We start from the raw sequence: 17,350 nt of genomic DNA, 5'->3' as shown, positions 1-17,350 counted from the left end.
CTTCTCATAATAAATATGAATAAAAACCCCCCATTATTTTCTAAAATACTAAGTGCTTTTCCATCTCAAAGTGTATCGTTCTTTCCCAGTCTGTGTAGAGAAGATGGTGCTGCAGTTGGCCGCTTCTGGAAGGAAACAAGACAGTAAATAATCCCTCAGGATCCAGCTGACAGGCTTCTGGATAAATGCATGCCTGCCTCATTGAAAGTAGGTCCCAGCAACACACTCTGTGCAACCTTCTGATTCCAGCTCATGTATAAACACTAAAAGCTTCATCTTCCCTAAGACGTGACATATTTATTAATTAGATATAAATATGATGTTTCTGATACAGAGTCATTGACAGGTAATAAATTATGTCAGTTGGCATCAACTTCCTACAGTGCTATGCCTCCCTTATCTGAAGCAGCTCTCCAACTGTGTTGTATGGCTGCTAAACAGGATTCCTCCTCAAAAAGGTTTTCTTCAAATATTTGTTTGGGACAAGCCTACAAAGGTATAAAGCATCTGCAAAACCTCCAGGGATTTCCAAAGCAGTGTTGGACCTCAGGCTTGTGGAACCTTCTCTTAAAAACAAATCAAAGGAAAAAAAATAAAAGAAAAAAAATGAACAACTGTCAGTACACTGTGGACCTTATAATTATCTTAAGCAGTAAATTTCTGCTTCCCCTGAGGTGCATCATTATGTGTATTTAATGATATCCTCCTTTTCCCTATATCCCTAGCTGTTTTATATACTATAAATTATGGATGAGCTTCTGTTTATATATGCAATCTTTTAGCTGTAAAATAAAGACCACTAATACAGCACTTGGAACACATCAGGATGCCTGCACTCCATCAATGTTTAAATGGGTATAATATGCCAACTGGTCGTTTGCTCTCATTGGTGGTGATGTATGGGAGGGAAATGGACTGAGAGAGCAGAGAAGCATCCGCCCATTGCTCTAAGCTCCTCCTATTCCAACATTGTACAGCCTTTATTGGTAATGAGAAACAGATGGTGCCATCCGTCTCTTTTTATGAGATGGGGAAATAAAATATTCAGCCTTGTATCACTCTTTTTAGCATAGGCAAGGGATCTCAAAGAAATCTAAGAGGAAAAAAAGGAAAATACAGTATCTGTAGCTACTGCCACACCATAGTACTGCAGTTAAACAATCAATAATCTATTTCAGGGAGATACTCTGTGTGCGCGCGTGTGTGTTCCTTAATATGAAGATCAATAGATTTTGCTCCAATCAAGCAGGTCTCATGCAGTTGGTCTCTTGGCACTGTGCTGTCCTCAGCTTACACATCTCAAGTTCTCTGCATACAGCATTTACTTCGCACTACAAAGAGGCATGAGCTGGGAGGTAATGGAGGGCTTCCAGAGCCCACTAGAAGTTTCTGGCTGATATGGATGAGCTACACACAAATAGCTGCGATTAAAAGAAAAATTGCTTGGCAGGTATAACCACACAGTTATATCTGGGATTATTACAGCTCCCCCACATACTGTAAGCAAGTGACTTTGGTAATAAAATGCAATGCAATAATAAACACGGGTTTCTAAAGGCCAGTGTTATAGCATGCAACTGCCCTAAGTAACTGAATGTTACTAGCTTTATTGTGCTAGCGAAACCACATGTATTATCTTCTACACAGAAGACAAATAAAAATATTTGCTCTAAGATAAATTTCCAGTTTTAAATTATGAAATCCTAACTGCCTTAAGATTTGCTATCCTTACCTCCCTTTCCTCTGTCTGTCTGTCTTTCTGTTAATCATGTTTCTTCTTCCCTTTTATTTAATCTATCCTGCTTCTGCTTGCTTCAAGTACTAAGTTGTTTGCCAGGTAACAAAGCCTTAAACAGAGGAAGCTCTACTTAAATAATCCTTATTGGGAAACAGGTTCACATACATAACTCTAACTCAGTAATAGTCAACTTGGGTAGCTTTGACAGAAAAAAATGCACTTTTATTTTGCTTCCCTTGAGGTTGTTGTGGCCACACAGTCTGTCTACAAAAACCTTGGTTACACTAGCGAACGTCTGCCCTAATAAATCTGTTGCAAGAGCCCCCGTGTTAGCTGTGGCATGTACTAGTAAGAAAGGGTTTTTATCGTTACAGGCAGATCTCCGCTCAAACTAAGCCAACACACACAGTTCAATGGTAGGATGCATACACAATTCAAAAGTTTGGGTTTTTTTGGTCAACATACTGTCATCAGTTAGGAAATACGAAAACTTCACTTATTGCAGTGGAGCCCATGAAGATTTGCTCTTACGAGCCTGGACGCAAGAGTTCCAAAATCCACCTGGGAGGGAGTAAGGAGCTTTGCCTGGAAAGGGCATATGGCCATAGGGCCTCTCTGCCAGCTTCCGTAGAAGCTAGGCTTTGTTCTGGAAAGAAAAAAATATTGTAATTCTTTTGGCAGAAAAGGTAACTTTCTCAAATGATATACAGAGAAGAAACTGATGCAGTTTAGTCCTCCAAATCTGCTGACAGATGCGTACTTACCATTTGTAACTGAATGAAAACAAAGTTGAATGGAAGGCAAGCTCAGGAAAATGAATTTGGGTTGTTCCACCACTGTTGATGAGAATCAAGAAGGCTGTAACTGCTCTACGTTTGCTCTGCACCAATTGCCTTTCAGTACGCTTTCCAGTAGACACTTTGTTAGAGCTTCTATGACTTTATTTCTGTTAGCATAATAGGCTAACATAACTGCAACTATGTTAGCTACGGGAGCAACTGGAGCTATGCTACTTTTCCAAGGGTGTCTGGTTATACTAAGAAAATTCTCCTCTATTCAAAGCAAAGCAAAAATAAAGTCATGTGCACTTCAAAGGACAAAAGAAAACAATAAAACAACCCTAGCAAAGCAAAAGGCAGAAATTACTTTATGGGAGGGGTGAGAGAATCCAGACCAGATGGCCAAATTCATTCGTGTTCCTTAACGCACTATGGGAAGACAATTGGACCAAATGGTGACAAATGTGGTGAAAGACCCTGTAAAGAGGTAGAAAGTCCTTATAAAGCACTGTACACATCTGGATCTCTAGTACTGACTGATGCCTGCAGAAGCTTTGAAGCTGTTTGTTGCGGCTTTTCTCACCTTAGTGTGACATTTCTGCTACTCCAGTTATTTTCCGCAAAGTCTACTATTTCTCAAACCAATGAGCCTCCCTCTGGTGAAAATTTGGGACTCAAACTTGTTACTTCAGAACAGAATTTAAAAATGTGTTGCGTTCAAGCTTAACTCTCCAAATGCAGAAGAACAACAGGCTTCTGGTGTAATAACTGAGGATTTGAACAGCATGCTCCTTAGGTCCTGTCCTTAAACTCCAGAAAGAAAGTTCAGTTGAGTCAGACACAAAATTAACTCTCCCTCTCCTGGCTCTTATGTTCCACAAGCAAGTTGTCTAGGAGCTATGGAGCAAAGCACTTAAACACACTCACCCTGACTTGTGATCACTTGGTTAACAGCAGCAGCTTAAAGGTATTACTCCTTCAATTTGGAAATAGGTGGCGGATGAGAACGTCAGTCTGCATCTCAGCAATTCTGGTCCACAGTCTTATACTCTGGCATAAACCAATTTTCACTGGCAGTGTAAGCTAGTAAACTTAGCTGGGAACTAGGGCACAGTACATGTTCAATTCTGGTGGCTCTGCTCAGTGGGGAAGAGGTGGTTACTTGCGCAGTAGCAGGACATTTGGGAGCAGCAGCTTAAACCACTATATCAAAATGCACTGGAACTCATCTGTCACTGTCCTCACTCTCTGATTGTGAAACAGCCTGTCCAAGCCTATAGCTTATTTTCACTTCTTTTCCCTTGCTGCTCTTCTTAAAATGCTACTAATGCAGCTTGTCAGATTTTCTTCAGCTTTATAGCAGGAGCTAAAGGCATTGTGCTGAGAAGTAAGCGAAAGAAGGAGGAAATACTCTTTAGTGTAAGACATAAATGGTGCTCTACACTTGGGTTTACTTTTTTTGTTGTTGTTGGCCGTTTTCTTTAAGATGGCTAAGGAGAAAAAAAAATTACAGAAATCTAACACTGTACAAAAGGAAGTATTACATTCAGCAAAAATCCAAATAAAAGCTAAGTGAGCATAAAAACTGTTTTAAGGAACAAACACTCAGGCATTGAGTCCTGTTAGCATTCAAATCAAGCAGCGAGATTGCTCATATCACAAACTTAGTCCTCCCCAACACACTCAGCAATACAACACAATGTCTGGGATGTACTTCCATGGCCCATGATGTGCTAGGAAAGCCTGCAACTGAGCGACAGTTTGCCCAGAAACATGTTTAATGCTTGTTCTCTGCAAGTAGCTACATACCATTCCAGGCAGTAAGTATACTTATCCATGGTTTCAGTCTTCCAGTTTTGTGCAGCAGAAAACAACAATAGTTGTGCTAAGTCACTCACCCACAACGTGTAGGACCCTCTGCGGCTCCCTGGAAAAGTCAGCATACTCTGATCTGAGACAGCAACAGATGCCAGGCCACTGCTCCTCGATGGTGGCCATTCAAAGTCAGCCTCAGCCTGCTCAGTTTTGCTTTTCTGCTTCTTTATAATCTGTAAGGTAGGGGGACAGGGGATGGGCAGGGAGAAAAAAAAAGTGCTTGGAAAATACTGTCTGAGCTGTATGGAGAAAAACTACATTAACCCTGTCTCAAGGCAAACTGCCTAGGAAGAACATTTGAGTTTCCCTTTGCTTTTCCTCCAGTTCATGCAAGGATGATTCTGACAACTTGCATGCATTTCTTCTCATCTGAAGTCATACTGCTTGCAAGCGCATAAGCATCGATACAATAAATCATAATCAATGCCTGTAGGAACATCAGAGGTGAATTAAATAAACATGGAAACCTGTTCCTACAGTAACACTTTAAACATTAGCACCATCTAAGTGTCAAGTATTTTCTCAGACAAGAATTTTTGCAAAGAAGCATAAAATACTAGATATGAGGGGAATTTCAAAGGCTCCCATGACATCTAGACACATTTCTACCAAAAACAAAGAAGTCTTAGGTGTCTAGGCACTATTTTTGTTTTTGAAAATCTACACCGTCTTAAGAGAGAGAGATCATATAGACTACATGTCTCCCTGCACTGACAGATTATATCCTGCTACACTTCATTTCCACAACTTTTCTGACTCCAATTTAAAATATCTACAGAATATTATTATATGGTATAAAAGATCTTGTTAGGCAGCTTTTGACAAAAGTGGCAGCAATTCAACCTTGGCTGAGATAGGCTCTGGACTATCAAAGATCCGATAAGCAGAATTAATCCTCTAACATCCCCATTAAAAAAAGAAGGAAGATTATTTTCCATTGAGCTGCTTCTTTTCTGGCTTTTCTTGGTAGCCTTATAAACAACATGTTCCTCTTCTGGTGTGTGATCCATACATTGTTAAATGCCACATCCCATACACAGATGTGGCAATTAGCTTAATTCACATGGAGGGAGACTAACTTGGCAGAGTGGTTACTTTACTGAGCATGGGAGCTCAGCAGCACTCTGTTCATGCTCGTCTTGCCTTTCTCCAGACTGTCCAGACAAACTCAAGGGGTATTTTCTCCATTTCTGTGCTCGTCAGTGCCAACTGCAAGCTTTGCAGGGAGAAGAATGAGCTTTCCAGAAAAAGCCATGTAAATCAGACACACAGAGGGTTCTGTGATTTTTGGGGGTGTCTCTCAGTATCTTTAACAGAATTCTATTTTAGTAATCGATGTTTTCTTTGTATGTGTTGCAGATGCAGGGTTCAGTAGAGTTGGTAGGGTTCAGTAGAGTTGGTATGGTCAAGAGCCACACTTCTCTATGTCGGAAAACTTCTTGCCTTTTGGGAAATGAAGTACAGATGTAAAATTCCATCGAACAGGGGCCTCCTCTTCCAAGCAAGGATATCACAGACCTGAGGGAGTGCTACCTTTCAGCTCTGAGGTTGTAGGCCATCAGTTTAAGCACTGGATTAAGCTTATTTATAAAAATTGATCTGTCAGATGTAGCTGATTAAGCCTGTACTGTGATAGTTGAAGTTGCAACTTGTCATTTACTCTACTTTCTATGCTGGTGTCATCCTTTTTGCTGTTAGCTGAGTCAAAGCTCACCAGACTAAAGGATTGTGTTTTGGCTGTTAAACAATTTAGGGAAAAAATGCATGCCATACCTTCTGCACAATGGTTGTGGCCAGCTCTTCTATGAGGTCCTCCTTGTGTTCCTGCAAGTAACAAGCCTCGTTCTGCTTGTCCTGCATGAAAATGGATATCTGTAGTTGCTAAAATCACATAAATCCAGTCTTTCCACAGAAATGGTATAGATCAGGAAATGGGTAATATGCCATACTGGCACCGTGGGAAGGAATTACAGGTACTTACACTGCATGTAAGTATAGTATATAGTATATATATATTCTTAAATGCAACATGCGTCTTGGATACAAGTTCATAAAACCCACACCCAACTCTTTAGGTATGGCATGAGATAGTCACTACGTCTTTATGTTTTCTTTTACATCTACTTGTTTTTGTACCACTACCCAAATTAAAAGAAGAATAATTGTTCGGCTTAAATTAATACATATTTTTTGGAAAAAGTTACCAGGCTGTCACTGTAGGTCTCTGCCTTAGAAATAGCTTCTTCCACTGCTTCCTCTGCAACACGTAAGGCCACAGCAAGGGTATCCATCATGCTGTGTCCTAGGTGAAGAATAAGAAAAACCACCACGTTCTTTACATATGTACATTTTGCATAATGAGCTCCAAAATTCAGACTCACATTCTGGACATATATTCAAATCTTAGGTTGTTCATGATAAAGTTCATTTCTGCCATCCATAATTATGCACAGTAAAATAAACACCTTAAGACAAAGAAATTTGTCTCAATCTCTGAGTTACTTCTTAAATGTAAATATTAAATACAACAAAACAGTATTTTTATGTTGCTTATTTTCAAATCCAGTGAAATAGTTAGGAGGAAAATATAGGAAGAAAATTTGTAAACTTCCTATAAACACCAAGAGAATATAAGAAAGAGAATGAAAAAAAAATATATGAGCAGAGGAAAGGAACTGGGAGAGAAGTAACAGACACTGAACATTAAGAAAATCACACTAGAATAAGTGGGTATTAGCTATAATACCGAAGCAAGATATCTCAGCATGGTACAGAAAGGATTTTTAGTATCTTGCTAAATTTCCACTAAAAGATTGTTGGATCTGTGTACAAGACTTACCAGCACTCTAGGCTATTTGTCCAGTAATTCAAAGTGTAAGGACTGTGTTTTAATCAAACGAGTTTTTAGCAGCATACCTTCTGTCTGTCGGTAGAATGTAGAGTCACTGCCACAAATGCTTCCTTCATTTTCAAAGCTTCCTTCAAAAAAACCTCCTTCTGCTCAAAAAAGATGGTACCGTGCATTAGTATAAGAAGTACCCATTATCAGCAGAGGCATTATTAGATTTGAATATTCACTCAAGATACGGCGGCACTGCACACAAAGAGGGATAACCAGAAAATTCCTCCTACGTTTGATATAAAACACAACCGCAGCAGCTTTTGTACAAAACATGACTGCTTTTATACGAAAGACCTCTCATTCATTTTGGATGGAGAAAACTATTCGTACAGTAAATGAGAGAAAGAGAGGAAGAAGCTACTAGGTATAAAACTTAGATGGTAAAAGTTAAATATAGGGAATTTGCCTTTAATATGACATTTGGGGTTGAAATAGATTCTACATTTTAAAGGGCAATGCTGCATAAATAAGCCAAAACCCAGACACGTATACTAGTATTTATCTTCAAAGGGAACAAAAGGTTTACCTAACAGTCACATGGAGAGTGGAAGACAGTTAGCAATGACATTTAGACTCAAAGGCCTTCCTTAGAAAGGTCTCACAGAGAATGCACATGCCACTGCAACTCGTCATTGCATTGTTCACACTTCCATTCAAGGACAAATTCAGTGAGACTACGGCTTAAGTAAAGGCAACACATAATAGTAAAGTTCTGAAGGATCCATCCCCACAGTTCTTAATTCCATTGTCTCATTTCTGCCCTCACTGACACAGATTTTCTTGTCTTCATACATATTTGTTCTCAACTGTTAAGGAATCTTCTCTAGAAAAATGAATTGGATACAGGGAAAGCAAAGAGACTAATAAATCAGAATTTAATGCATAGGTCGCTTCTCCCTAGAAGTTTTTATAGCATTATTCATAAGAAACACCTAAAATTTTCACTCAGGACTAGAGTCTCCACTTACCATCCTATATAATTTCAGAAAAATACAAAGTAAAGACTACAGGAAAATTACATTCTTTGTACAAATTTCAAAGGAATTACCTTAGGAAAGTATCTGGTCCAATAAATCCAATGAAATTTCAAACATTCCGCTAGCTGTGTTTTGAGTAATTTGCTAAAGTTACCAGTATGACACCAAACGCCACTTCTTCTAACCCATTTTATATCTTCGATTACTCTTCTTATGGGGCAATGCATTGTAACACCATAGTTAAGGGAGAATTGTGTCTTTTCATTTAAAAGGGTGACGTCAATACTTAATCAGCATCTTTTAAGCATTTACAAACATCAATACAAAAATAAGATGTGGCCAGTGTCAGATCCTTTAGCATGCAAAACTAAGGGAGGACAATCTAAGTTTTGGTCAACTTGGATACTGAACGTATCCCATGTTAACCAAATTTTGCTTCAAACACCATGGAAATGTGCTCCAAGGCCAAACGTTGAATGCAAAATTATTTTCTTATTCATTGACTACTCAGAACTGTGATAAATTCTGGAACACAGGCTAGAATACAAACTGCAATTTATGGACTGAAGATAACAGTTCTTCTGTATCACTGGCATAATTAAGATTAAACATTCTTTGAATTCTTAAACAGCTCTCTAGACACTTAATCTCTTTTTTCTCTCCATGGAAATATTTCTTAAAAAAAAAAAAAAAACAACTCTTAAAAAAAAATCTTTTTTTAAATAAGCTCAGAATTTCCGTTGTCTCAGCTTGTGTGTTACAAGTAGGTAAGCTAATAAGAAACCAACACAGCTGTTCTTACCTGTTACATCAGGACAAACTCCGCTCTCCAGTCTATGCTTCTTGTATAAGTTCTTCAGGACTTTGGCACTTCCAAAACACTTAAAGCGGCTTTTGACATTATTGTAGTACCAATCCAGAGACTGGGTCCTTAAGAGCCTAAAACAGAAAAATAAACTACATATTTAGAATGATTCTACAACAAATAAATGTAAACAGTTTACCATTCTTTTATGTAAAAAAGAATCTTTTAGGCCTCAGAGCATAAACATACTAATTTCTGAATACTACTTTACTGTTTGTACTTTGCAAGTGTCTGGTATACTGAGGCAAAAAAAAAGGTAACTCATGAGCAAATACCTGCTTCACATTATTCAAGGTTTTATTTGGTTTTGCTACTATCAGAAGAGGTGCTCTCCCGTTTTACATTATAATGCCAACACTACAGCCTTTTGAAAAATATAAACAAGCCTTGCAACTGCACAGGAAGGTTTTAAAAATAACCTTTATTTACACAGATTTACAGATAATGTAAGAACATTAGCCCATTAATGCACCACAAAAAAATAACATTTTCATAAAAATATATCACTGCTTTTATTTGGGGAAAGCAATAGAGTAGACAAAGTCTAATTAGAGGACCTCAAAGCAGAATGAGCAAAGAATGGTAGGCAGAAAACCTTTTTTGGGGGGGAAAGGACTCACAAATGCAGTTTGGTTTCTTACTTTCAACAGTAAGCATCACTGATGTCAATAATTCATCCTAACGGATTTGTCCCCAGAGCTCATATACTTTTATAAAGCCATGAGATACTGTCAAGCTCTGTATTCTTTTCCACATGGCAGAGGGCTCTTGCTCCACCTGTTACTTCAGTAGTGGGTGGTAGACAACCTGCACCATATTCCCAGGCAACACAACCACAGGTTGCTGCAGGGTAACCCACAGCGGGCCCGTACGTTTCCTACCGAAGGTGTCACTGGAGAGGGGTACCCTAGGCACCCAACTATAAATTAAAGCTGACTTACCCAAAAGCCTCCAGGAAGGAGAAATAAGTCTGAGCCAGTGAACATGAACTAATTGTGAGTGTTTGCTTCCCCGTTTGAGCTCATTTGTTCCTTTGTACATTGCCACAATAGTTTATTTTTAATTAATTTACTGCACTTACATTGCAGGAACCAAGATATTTTTATAGGACATGAAAACATTTCATATAAAAGTCTTTAGTATAGGCTGCAAAAGTAATGTCCCCTTTGTAATAATTATAAAAATTGGAGTCTTGGAACTAGAAGCCCTATGGAGCTTGTTACATAATTAAGCAAAGAGATGACTCTTAACACCAAGATTTAAAAAAAAAAAAAAAAAAAAGCTAAGGTTAGTGTCCAGTGTCCATATATGAACGCCTAAAGAAATGATGTTACTATCAGGAGTGCTGGACTCTCACACTTCCAGACTTGAAGCCATTCAGATGATTTAATTCCGTTTTTTAAACCTGGGGTTGTGGGTGAAAAACAAAATAAAATGAAAGCCCCACTGTAACCTTTAGATTTTCCTTCAGGGACTCTGGACTTTTCTTTATAAAGTGCAAAGCAAGTGACAATCCACAATTTTTGTTTAACACGCACCTTTTCATAAGCAAATAAAGTCTCACCTATTGAGCGGCTAGCAATGTAGTTCTTACTAGGCACCGAACCTCGGCAGATACTCGATAACAAACAAATAGGCTGAGCCTGGGGTTTCAACTAAATGCTTCCAGTCCGGCTCCAGATTTTTCGAGTTTCAATATATTACTAAAAAGGAATAACCACTTCATGTAAAGCAGAACATCAGATATAGTCCACTTCTCTGTCACCACTGGAAAGTGCTTAGTAGCAACACCAGCAGTTGGAAATTAAAAATAAAAATCAACGAAGCCTATCGTATTCAAACTGTGAACTCTTAAAGTTACGTTAGTTGCTCTACTGAAGACAAAAATTGAAGAAAAAGCACATAATGGAACAGAAGCATATTTTTTCTGTATGCTTGTCAGCAATTAGATGCAGGAGAGATGTTTACAGATAACGTGAGAATATTAGCCCTTTACTATTTGTTTGCACAGTAATATTCCAAGCCTAACTATAGTTTCCAGGAGGCTGGTAAGTTCCAATGTTCACCATTCTACAAATATCACTAACATGTGACAAGGGCAAAAATCCTTTTTTTCTGGAAAATGTCCTTACACACAGTGCACAAATGACTGACATCTGATGAAGCACAAGCGGCTGGTGATAGAGCACGAGCAATGGGAAGCATGCCTAGGTCTGTCTGTGAAGTACAGGATTTTGAAATTCCTATAATGCTGCCACAAAGAAATCTGTTATGATACCTGTCCAAGTCCTGACCCACTGACCAGGACTTGGCTGCTGGCACAGTGATGAATCTGTGAATGGAGGCAAATTTCTCTCCCAAACCGGCAATTCTTTGGCGTTTTGAGAACCTCCCTTCTTTGTGGGCAGGAACCATTTGCTCTCATGGAAACTGCATCAGAAAGGAACAAACACTACGTCTTCTGCTTGCTGAATTTGATTCACTTTTGTCCACTGAGTTTCTACAGGTGCTGGGAGCGTAAGATTTCAGTCAATAGCACGGAGTCACAATCATTATGATGGATAAAACTAAGTCTGCACAACTGGGTTGGAAGCAGCTTAGCAGGAGGTATTGGCCAGGAAGGATGCTCTTCTGCCCAGTGAACACAGTATTCACCACACTGTCCACAAAATAGCACTATCACTGCTGGTGGACTCACAGCACTGTGAGCCCTCGAATACATTGCTTTAGGGCTTTCAAGACCCCTACCAACTACCTTAGCACGTTTACCAAGCAACCTCAGCTCCACTAGCTCAAAACGCTAAACTTGGCATCTTCTTGGAAGCCAGGTAGACCCAGTTCCTAATATTCAGATTGAGTGACAAGGTACCAAAAGCAGAAAGTCACCTACCTCATTGTACAAACTGTATGAGTTAAAATAGTCAGTTATGAATGCTGACCTGGCAACTTGGGAAAAACGAGGGATGGGACCCACTGCAAGCCTGCTTTCCCATCTTTTTTCCCATGTTACCATGTTTTTCTGGGTCGATCAATACTGTTTCTGTAAAAACAGAAAGCTAAAAGCACTGATTTTTTAATGAGGTGAGACATTGATTTGCAACTAACACAATTTTAGAGACAGGCTTTGTATTTGTAATGATAACATTTTCTGTATGTTAACTTTGGAAGAGTCAAAAGGATAGATTATACATCTCGAAGCAACAATGAAAGAAGAGATGCTTGCACCTCTGTACTGGCTAATCTGGTGTAAACGCAAGGATTGGGATTTTTTTTTAAACTTCCCTGTTGCTGCAGGATTAACACTTTGTGAGTAATCTAATCATCTCACGCTTCTCTCCTGTGTTGGAGAGCTAGGAAGAACTCCAATCTATGCCTCTGTCCTGCACACATTTTATAGCAGATTACAATGCCTCCTCTAAAGCTTTTCAGCCTTTTAACTTTCAAATAAGTCACAATGTCCCTGCTGATTCCTCCTGGGGAGAAAGGATTTGGAGAAGAGAGCAGTTCTCTTATAGATACTAAAATAAAGGACCCACTCAAAAGAGAAATAAGAACATTTTTGCCTTATCTCAAAATCCTTTAATGTTGACCTGTATTTTAAAGCTGTATTCTGCAAAAGCGGTCCATGAGTCCAGAATAATGAAAGACTGACAGCGCTAGCATTAATTTGTTAAAATGAAACACTTCCCTTATTACCTCTAATAGAAAGCGTGCAAGTTGTCTCTGTGAAATGAAGGTTCACACTTAAAGGATATTAGTTGTATGCATTTTAAAGAAGCAGAAATGCTAGAAGCCATTTCTCTCTCTTTCTGTGCCATAAAGACTGCTATGTCTTTATTGCTAAATAGCCTTAAATGCTAAGGACATTATTTATGTTATATAATATTGCCATGGAGTTGAGTTGCATTTTGATGTGCTTTTGGCAGAGTGGAATACTGTGATTTTAAAATTCTGCCTTACTAGAAAGTGTGAAAGCTAGGCAGACAGTTTTGGTTTAATAACATTAAAACTTGAACAAGTATTATAAAGCCTCAGTCTTATTTTAGTGCAGCAATGTGTTTGCCTTAAGAGCAACAGATAAGCCCATTAAAATCTTTACAAGCAATTTTCAGTACACTTCTCACCCGCAGCACCCAAGTACTCAATTTTTAGCCTTCTGAGAAAAAAAAAAGTACACCAGCTGTGCTGGGGAGTGGGGACATGAACCATCTCTCTTATTATTAGTGATGATCCCAAGAAGATCACGTGAAAGACTCCACTCACGCATGATAAGTATTAATTACTCAATACACAGGAGGTTGTTTAGTGAGTGATTTACCACTTTAATTTTTTTTTTTCTTCTAAAAAGTTGTGAGATTTTACTTGGTAGAAAGGCAATATGAAGCTTCTGCTATGAATTTTCTCTAAAATGTAGTACCAACTTAATGTTCATGACCTTAATCTCTATTCATAACGCAAGTTAAACTACAAGGAAGCATTTTATAACAGCAGCATTTTTCCATGAACTTTGTGAGAAGTTATCTCCCACAAGAACTTGTCACTTTCAGAAACTAGACTGCAGCTCAGTAAGTCAGGAGGTGCTTCTGGAAATCTGAACTTGCGTTATTTAAATGTCAGAGTGAATACATAATCACTTGGAGTTTCCTTGCTGTTGACTTGCACTGGAAACTGAAGACTCCTTTTCAGCTTTCCACTCCTATCTTAGCGCATCTTCCATAGCTTTGTGCCAACAGCCAGGCCAGTAAACTCTTCTAGCCCCTCAATCTGACTCCACAATCAGAGCCACAGACTTCACCTGTGCATCAACAACTGTTTGTGCAAATGGTTATACCAAACAATTCATATTTCTGAGCTCACCTCCATATATGTATTATGAAATGTTAGACATGAGTTTCATGCCACCCTGCTAGAGCCTCTTACATTCACTCAAGGTGGAGGCATCCTCTAGAGCCCCAGCTGCCAGCTGAGCCTCTTGAGGATGATTCCTCTCCCATCATCCATAACCTTTGCCATCTTTCTACCGGAACGATGGGAATCATGCTGTAGGCTAAAAGACACTATCTATTGCCTCCCTGCAGCCCCGCTGATTCTGTCTATGGTCCACAACATGTTAAGATACGGGAAATCCGACTTTACGACCCTTAGGTATATAATGACAGTGTAATAATCACAGAGTAGTACCTTTAAATGTATTTTTTTATATTTCCTTTTGAGGGGAAAAGGTGCTCCTTCAAATACTTGTTTTTTTTAAACATGTTAAACACATTCCTATCCACCCCCTGGTTAGTCCAGCATTACCACCGCATTTACTAGTAGCAGACTTATGGGTTGGTTGCAACTTTCATTATAAACTCAGTTTTTCAGGGTTTTATAACTTATTTGTGAGATGTTCCCCACAGTTCTTACTTTGTAAAGCAGGAAATAATAAAAACTACCCAGTAGCAGACCCACTAAAGTAATGTCCATCATAAAAAAGGTCTTAATTAAACAGCTGCTTAATATTCTTGAACGGGCATCAGCCCTGAAATGCAGACGTTCAGCAGCAATTTCTCAGACAATGATGATCAGCTAACAACCAATCAAGCTCACTAGAACCAAATAAAACAGTTGCTGAAAATAACTTTTATCTGTGGAAAAAAAAAGAAGAAAAAAAAAAGGCTTTAAAAATTGTTACCCTGTGCTTCTCCTGCTGTGCCCATGCCCTAGTGTAACATCCAACCTCAGGTCACTTGAGATCTGCATTCGGCAGTTGGCTAGATTAACACAGGAAGGGAGCTGCTTTACAATCCTTGGACCTTTTTACTTTTGTGACGATTTTTTTAAATTAAGCAATGAAAATTAAAAAAGCCAAACAAACCCACCTCTGAAATACAGGACTATCCACAGATCAGAACTGCTGCTCTGTGGGAGACTCCAAAACGCAATGCAACCACATCAAACTGAAGAAACATTAGAAGTTTAAATTTGCAGTGGAAAAGCAACATCAGTGTTTAGTTTTCACTCTTTCAAAGCACTCCCAAGGCTCCTTGAACTGCCTGGAGGCTCAGCCATGAGTGAAGAGATGGAGGGCTTGGGAGCCAGGGGAAGACTGCCTGTTGAGCTATGCCAGAGCTGGGACACCGGTGGACAGGACCCCTCCAAAGCCAACCTCCTTAGCCACACTACTGGGCAGGAGGCGGAGGCAGAGGCATGCTGCAGTTAAATATTCTTGTCTTTAACCATGATGTTCCCCCACAGGTAGGTGTCCAGTGCTGTGGGACCGACGTCCTTGAAGCCCTGCCCCTCCTGGGGAGCTGCACAACCATCATCCGCCGGCTGCACTGGCGCCATGTTACGCATCAGTTCTCTGGGGAACTCCAGCTAATCCAGATTATGCTGTTTCAGGCACACCGTCTGTCACAGGCCCCCTGACACGGGTTCTCTCCCCGTACTGACCTCACACAGAATACAAAGCTCAAGGCCTTTGTTTCCATTTCCCAGGCACTGAGTGGCCTCAGCCTGGTGCCCAGAGAAACAATTAAGATTTAACCTGTCACTTCTTATTTACTCACTTTTAGAGTAAAATCGCTTCAAACTCAGCATCCTGAAATATTATTTCCCTGCCAATAGCAATATTTGCTTTTTCCCTTGGGCTGATGTTTTAAAGCTTGTAATGTACTGTTCTTTATAAATTGTTAAAGTATTTCAGTTCCTTTCCATTTCAGTGAAATCAAACATACTTCCAGGTTCAAGAATGCAGCTTCACCTTCATTCCCAGGATGAATCATTACTATAGCACACAAACACCGCACACATGAATAGCCGGCCAATGCTCAGTTTGCTAAAAATCAGACTTTAAAAAAAAATATATATTTGAGAGCCCCCTGAAGCCCTGAACAGGAACTTCTGTACATCAGCCTTTGGCCAAGCTCATGTCATTCCAAGATGGGACTTGTATTTCCCTGACTGTTTTGCACATATCCCCTGCCTGTGAAAGGCAGCTGTTCACCCCTCAAGAACAACAGCCTCTAAACATTTAGCCCAAAAGGCCACTGTTAACTCTTCATGACGCTTCCTCCCCAAGCTTTAAGTTGAAATCCTGTTTATTTTCCTCTAATAGCATTCTGCAGATCACCCATCTCTTAAGAAGTGCTGCTCCAGAAAATTTCTTCCTCCAATTATCCACAGCAGAGGGCTGCACCTGGATTACACTGCGACATGTGAAAGCATGGCACACTGACCCATGCAGGTGCGTCACAGGGAAGGCTACAGCAGTGCATGATGAATGCTACGCTCAGCGGTCAGCAAAATCCAAATAACAGCAGAGGAGAGACCGTCTCAAGTCAAAGCATCCACCCCAAAATGAAAACTGTCCAACCCAGTGAAAACATCATCTGTCTTTCCCACAAGTGGAACAAAACAACTTTCTGCGTCCCTCAGTGAAATCATGACTCCTGTGCCAGCAGAAATGAACCTGGTCCAGTAATAGCACTGCAGTCTACAGTATGTTAATTATTCAGAGAGCTCAACCTAAAGTATTGTGCTATATAAGGCATTTCCTAAAAATACGCATCCTCCCAACCATTCACTGAGAAATTCACTGCCCCAGTTTTGGCCTTTAAATTCCAACATGGAGCAACATACAAGAAATAATAAACTAAGGTTAGCACAAAGGAAAAAAATTAATTTCTCTTGGGGAAAAAAGACAGCTGTATGTGCAACCCTCAAATTTGCTTACTCTGTCTCCTTTACCTTTGAAATCAGCAGTCAAGAAGTTAGATGTGGGAGGAAGACGGAGTAGGTTTTATACAGAAAACCTAGATATACTTTCTGAAAGGAAGAAAGATCAAAACTTATAACAAGCTCACCTAATCCTGATTATTGAGGGAAGTACTAAAGCGTCTACCATCTGGGCCCTTTAAACCAAGCCTCGGTGACTTTCCAAAGGGAGATGCCAAGGATTGCTCACTGCAGGATGTGCCAAAGCACAGGAATCACTTGCTGCATTATGCAGCAGGCCACAGTAAGTGATCATAACCCTCCCGTAAAATATTTTACTGGCTCATAAAAATAAGATCATGAGCTATACTAGTTCAAATAAAAGGTTCGCCTAGCCTCTTACTCTGCCTCTGGCCATCAGCAGATGCTAGGGTAGAGGTGACAGGAAAGGTGCAAAGTGTGGAGTGACCCTGCCTTTGACACACTCTGCACTTGTCAGCTCAGGACTCCGTGTTT

At 39.7% G+C, this 17,350-nt stretch overlaps 1 protein-coding gene across 1 annotated transcript in view; it reads right to left on the bottom strand.

Moving 5' to 3' along the window:
• Positions 1-17,350, bottom strand: part of MYRIP (myosin VIIA and Rab interacting protein) — a 227,491-nt gene that overhangs the window by 47,466 nt on the left and 162,675 nt on the right. The window contains exons 3-7 of the mRNA XM_009321068.1: positions 9,074-9,210; positions 7,309-7,389; positions 6,597-6,694; positions 6,166-6,246; positions 4,416-4,565 (exon numbers count right to left, since the gene is read on the bottom strand). Of these exons, the coding sequence (XP_009319343.1) occupies positions 4,416-4,565; positions 6,166-6,246; positions 6,597-6,694; positions 7,309-7,389; positions 9,074-9,210 (547 nt within the window). The remainder of the gene's footprint in view (positions 1-4,415; positions 4,566-6,165; positions 6,247-6,596; positions 6,695-7,308; positions 7,390-9,073; positions 9,211-17,350) is intronic.

This window comes from Pygoscelis adeliae, unplaced genomic scaffold (assembly GCF_000699105.1).
Source record: "Pygoscelis adeliae isolate BGI_AS28 unplaced genomic scaffold, ASM69910v1 Scaffold280, whole genome shotgun sequence".
Classification (NCBI taxonomy): Eukaryota; Metazoa; Chordata; class Aves; order Sphenisciformes; family Spheniscidae; genus Pygoscelis; species Pygoscelis adeliae.
The sequence above is the reverse complement of the archived record's forward strand: the minus strand, read 5'-3'. Positions and strand labels throughout refer to the sequence as shown.